The sequence below is a fragment of the Berghia stephanieae genome, chromosome 8 (genome assembly GCF_034508935.2).
Source record: "Berghia stephanieae isolate SIO BIC M18660-M18661 chromosome 8, UCSD_Bste_1.3, whole genome shotgun sequence".
In the NCBI taxonomy this organism is placed as follows: Eukaryota; Metazoa; Mollusca; class Gastropoda; order Nudibranchia; family Aeolidiidae; genus Berghia; species Berghia stephanieae.
This window is the reverse complement of record NC_088367.1, coordinates 28,832,177-28,838,202: the sequence shown is the minus strand read 5'-3', so window position 1 is coordinate 28,838,202 and position 6,026 is coordinate 28,832,177. Positions and strand designations below refer to the sequence as shown.

General features: G+C 37.9%; 1 protein-coding gene across 2 annotated transcripts in view; it reads right to left on the bottom strand.

Annotated features, from left to right (window-relative positions):
• Window positions 1-1,198: 1,198 nt before the first annotated feature.
• Window positions 1,199-6,026, bottom strand: part of LOC144978471 (uncharacterized) — a 15,045-nt gene continuing 10,217 nt past the window's right edge. For both annotated transcript variants that reach the window (XM_078924602.1, XM_078924603.1), the window contains one exon: window positions 1,199-4,145. In XM_078924602.1, the coding sequence (XP_078780728.1) occupies window positions 2,653-4,145 (1,493 nt within the window). In that variant the 3' untranslated portion in view covers window positions 1,199-2,652. The remainder of the gene's footprint in view (window positions 4,146-6,026) is intronic.

Genomic DNA, 6,026 nt, shown 5'->3' with positions numbered 1-6,026 from the left:
AGGACACAATACTGCGGCCAGAGTTTTGCAATCAACGAAACCCAGTTGGTGACCAACCACATGCAAGACTACTTGACTTTTGATAAAAGTAAAAGGGATCCCATCACCTCGAGTTACATACACCACCTTTCAATTCTGGCTGTTTTCACTTGAGAAGGAAGGAAACAGTATTTATCATTCCAATGTATTTTGCTAACAATGCATTTGTTTTCAAAACTTTTTACAATTAACAAATAAAGCTATGCAGAAAATACCACCCCCAGAGTGTCAAGAAAAAAAACAAACAGAGAAAGGAGGTGGAAGAGTTCTAAAATAGATGTGAAAAATAACCAGATGGCTTAACAAGAAATCTGCAATCTTAAACTTGAAAAACAAAGGATAAGATAAATCAGCTGAAGAGATTTACCAACTAACGAGAGAATGATTCAACAAACTAAAACCCATTGCACACAAGATGAATCAAGAGACTTGGGTTTAAGGTTTTAGAAGTTTAACACTTGCAACACCATGAGTCATTTCAGTGCCTAAGGAGAGGAAGATGGTACACAACAAAGGATTTAGATCTCAGGGCATACCTGCCTACTTTAAAATTTCAAATTCAGTAAGAAATACAAAATTCATCAGTAATACTAAAGCAAACAAAAATAATGATAGATACACCCTTTTATATATGTAAAATAAACTTACCAAGCTATATAGGCCTACTACCAATGACCCCCGCGATAATAATATATGATTATTGATGACCTACTTTCGACACTGCACTGTGTCTACTGATGAGGGTAAGGTTTCCGTGTCGAGTCTATGACGTCACTCGTCGCCAGCCAACGCGGCATTGAGCTTTTTTATTGTAGCATGCGGTAAACAATGAAAGAAAATTTATTATTTTTTAACTTAACGCTGCGAACATTTGTATCAGTAATATTTCTTCTATTTCCGTAAGTCCGTAATTGTCCTTACACTTCCGTAACAATTACGGACAGTCTGTAATAATAGGCAGGTATGCTCAGGGTCTGCAACACTCTTGGGTCATGGGTACCTCAGAAAAAGGATGACAGATATAAACATATAAATATATATATATATATATATATATATTTATATATATATATATATATATATATATATATATATATATATATATATATATATATATATATATATATATATATATATACAAGAGTCTACAAGACAAATTCATGGGTCAAAGTTGGCAACGGTCACTTTGCCTGAAAGTGTTGAATGCCATAGACAAAAAACCTGAAACAATCCAGTGAACCTCCATGCTGGTAATCAAACAAAATTATGTGACACCTACAAAATCACTAAATATAAAAGTGACTGTAATAGTTGATTTAGTAGTGTGTTATTGTCATAGATTCTATAAAATGAAAACTGAATCCAAATAATATATGATTCAAACTCACCAATACTATAAAATGTACTAGAAATAATACTGTATGCAAATATCAAAGATAGTTTGAAAATACAAATAACCTTGCTATAAATCACAAAAACGTACACTTACAAAAAAAAAAAAAAAAGAAGAGATGCTTCAAAGGTAATTTCAGTAGCAGTAGTAGTAATTTCAGTGATGATAATAGCAATTTGTCAAAAAGGACGAAAATTTCCAGGTCTCTCGATCAAACACAAGCAAAATGTAAAAATAACAGGAACATAGTTTTGTACTTTATGTAATATATTACTACTAGTGTAAATTCATTCTTATCATTAGACATAAATTTACTTTTATGTAAACATTTGATGAATTGTACTTTCCACATAACATGTTAAAGGCCTACAATATTGTTCATATAAAAGGCCAGAAAGTGTTGTTTTGATTTTTACTTTATAAAGCAGGCTACAATATCTTTGTTACCGAAACCTAGTGGTTATGCAGCTTATAAATACAACCCAAGAATCTCTCAAATTTCAAACCATAGTCCAAAGGTGGAAAAAAAAAAGAAGAGTAAACAAAGCCAATCACCATTACTTTATTGTAATAAATTATCTATGTACAACCAGAAATAGAGAGAGAGAGAGAGAGAGACAGAGAGAGAGAGAGAGAGAGACAGAGAGAGAGAGAGAGAGAGAGAGAGAGAGAGAGAGAGAGAACAGGCACATACAACAGAGAAAATCTAGACCCATTTGTCCCTCCTCTTTAACCATCAACTAATCAAAGAACACCACTGGTCTTCTATGACATCAGACGCCATTCTGTCTGGCCCGATGTCATACAAACGGAACTGTCACCATTTCATGAGACTGAACACAGGTGTCAAAATAAGACATTTGACATAATGGTGATTTTGTGGTTTTGAGTAAAATGTTTGATAGTTAAATTTCTGAGAAATTCCCAAAATCACGGAATTCCGCGGAAGATTATCACCACTGAGTAATAGTAGTAGTAATGGTGGCATATGCAGGTGAACTATCAACTCCCTCAACCGGCAAAACCTGCCTAGAAATTCTCATTCGCCGGCATTTCCGGCTAACACCGGCAAACTTTGACCCATGCTGAAATTATCTTGAATCTTGTTAGCCCAACCACAAACCTGAAGGAGGAGATATGTGCTGGACTGTAATAATGATAATGACTAAATTGTTGTGAGTGATGAGTATTTACTTAGAAGATCCATGCAGAAAATCCATTCAGTTCAGATAACCTGGTTGCAAAGTTTGCATAGATGATGCAGGAATGTTGATAGAAGTATTTGTAAGAAAGTCAGTGACAGGAACACTCCCAGGAAAAGCAACTGGAAGAAACGAAGAAGCCGAGGGATAAGAATTGCCAACATAGCTCCCAGTATTCACTGGCAGCAGTGGAGGTGTTATAGGCATTGGTTGAGGATTTGGTTCCACCTTATGTGGGACTCTGAGACTGATGTTGTGATCATCACTGTTATTCTGCTGCATATTATTGTTATTCTGCTTTGGGTTCATGCTCCCGGGTTTTTCCCCTTTATTGGCATGGGTCCTCATATGCCGATAAAGAGCACCACTTTCCCTGAAAGCCTTGAAGCAAACAGTACATCGACACGGTTTTTCTCCCGAATGGATCCTCATATGTCTTGTTAGGACCTCCTTTTCTCGGAATGCTTTACCGCATTCACTGCACTGGTATGGCTTTTCACCTGTATGGCCTCTCATATGTTTGTAGAGGGCCCCACTCTCCCTGAAAGCGTCCCCACATGTTGTGCATTTCCAGGGCTTTTCACCGGTGTGAATTTTTTGGTGCTTCCTCAAAGTCCCTGTATCACGAAACGCTTTGTCACACTCTGTACATTTGTGTGGCCGCTCTCCAGTATGGACTCTCATATGTATCTTGACCTCCGACTTCATACGATATGCCTTCCCACAGACAGAACAACTGTGGGGTCTCTCGGATGAATGAAATTTCATATGAATGTAAAGATGAGCCCGTTGATAAAACGATTTACCACACAGTGAACACATGAACGGCTTTTCTCCTGTGTGAAGACGCATATGTCCCTGAAGCCCGCTGTTCTCCTTATATGATTTACCACAAATATAGCATGTGAATGGTTTTTCACCAGTGTGTCCACGGAAATGTCTGTCAAGAGCAGATTTCGATGTAAACACCTTCTCGCAGACTGAACACTTTGACAACTTTTCTCCCGTGTGTAGACGTGTGTGTTTTATTAGTTCACGGTTGCGCATGAATCCCTTCTGACAAACATTGCAGACATAGGGTTTCAATCCAGAATGAATTCGCATATGAACATTGAGCTGCTCCATTTTGGGGAACTCTTTTTCGCAAAGCAAACATTTGTGATCTGTTTTAGACTTTTTCGCTTGCTTACTGGCCTCTTTAGAACCACATTTTTTTTTCTCTCTTGTCCTTTTTCTCTTAACTGGGGTTTTCTCTTTCTCTTTGACTCTTTCACTATCATCTTCTTCACCATCTTCTGTAATAACCTCTTTAACTTCTTTGTTTTTATTTGTGTTTTGTATAAGTTTTTGTATGGGACTCTCCTTCTTAGCCCCATTTTTCTCTTTCTTCCAATGAATCACAGGAAAAGCTTTTCGAGTTGATCTAAAGGTAGTTTTTGTGGTGTCAATATCTTGAAGAGAAGTCAATTCATCAAACCATATATCATCCCGCACATTCTTTTTAACAGCATCTAGCGAAATAAAATAAAACAAAAGTCAAATAAATATTGAGCAGTATACTTTATCTTTTGAGATACTATGTTCTCTTGTTGTATGACACTCACTTTTGGATCGGAAGGTCCTGGGTTCGTACTTCGCTCGGCACATAGTTAGGTCCTTGGAAAGGCTCTTTACCCACATTATCTCATTGTACTCAGGTGTAAAAAGAGTACCTGGCCGTTAACAGTGTTGTCTCTGTCGGATAAAAATTGTAACATCACCTGACAGGTGTCGGGTCTCATTCCACATGTTACTTGTTGCTGTTGGTTGGGAAGTGTAAGGCACTTTGAGCATGTTTAGCGGATACTGCGCTCTATTATAAAAGCTAAAGTTTTTATGGGGACAGGAGACCATGCCTTATATATGAAAAATACAAGACTGGAACTCAAACTGTAAAAACTAAAACTAAAAATAATATCTTCAAAGTCAACATAAAATAAAAGGAGGAGGCCTGAATATGTAAATGGTAAAAAATACCGAAAAAAAAAAAGAAAAAAAATTAATAAATATGAGCCAGTGCCAGAAATTAGACCGCAGAAGCATTGGAGTTATTTGGGATTACAGTACAGAAGAACATGACCTTAGCGGCACCCGCTACAGCGGGACCTTACACAAACCCCGCTCTTTTATACTATATAAATTCAATTATCTGTGCTTGGGTTTAGCGGGTCAAGGAAAGGCCCGAACTTGCTTACAGCTGGAAAAATTGAGCGAGCTGTACGTGCCGCGACTCAGCAAGTGACATAGACTGGGCTCTCTCCCGCCAACCAGGACTAACACACACGCCTCTGTCTGCCATTTCGCTCGTGTCTTCACACACACCTCTCGTGTCTACCCGCACTTCTTTTGCCGCTCGCTCTATTTCTTTATATGCGTTGATTGGTCAGTCTTGCGATGATTAATTAAGTTTCGCAACCTGATTTAAAAGAGATGCGTTGCACAAGATGATGCTGTGTGTAAAGCCCTTGGCCAATTAGAGAGAAGAGGCTTGTGCGCACGCGGTGGTGTGTACATTTTAATCCAGATCAGCCCTATTATTACTATTATGCCATTCCTCATTCATTGCAATTGTTGCTGCTCAAGCATACACATCACTCGCACTCCTTCGTATCGTAGTCCTTCCGGCCCAAATCCCACCATCACCACCCCCCCCCCCCCACCACCCCCAAAAAAAAAAAAAAAAATTAAAAAACACACATACAACCCCCCCCCCCCCCCCCCCCCCCCCCCCAAAATAAAAAAAAACAACCAAAACTGAACCAAAGATAGTCCATTTCAAGGCTCATGGGTCACGTTAGTTTTATTGACATTCAAGGGAGGTAATCATGTTTATTTTTCAGGGGTGAGAATGACTGGTCCCTAAAAAAAGGAGGAAATTTTTCAGCGTTAGATCAAGAACCATCCATGCAAAAATAACCTATAAATTTTAATTTCATTAAAAGTTATTGTGATGCAATCCAAAATGTGTCTCCCAGCAATTTCTGACATCACTCGGAGGAATTTCAAAAACTGAAAGTGTAATTATAACATGGTGGTTGTAGTAATGGTAGTGGTAGGGATAATGATGTGGTAGTGGTTGTGGTAAGGATGATGATGTGATGATGGTTGTAGTAGTAGTGGTAGTCGCCACATACATCTCCTGTATTCACAGATTCACTAATGCCCACATCCCATTGTTTCAAGTTGACCAGAGTAATTTCAGAAACAATTCCAAACAATTTCAATGCTTAAACAGGAATTTCTGCAAACAAAATATAATCTATTGAGATCTATAATCATCCTAATACCCCTTGTTTCAAATCAAGTAAAGTTCCAAAACCAATTTATGACGTATACAATATTAAAATGAATGG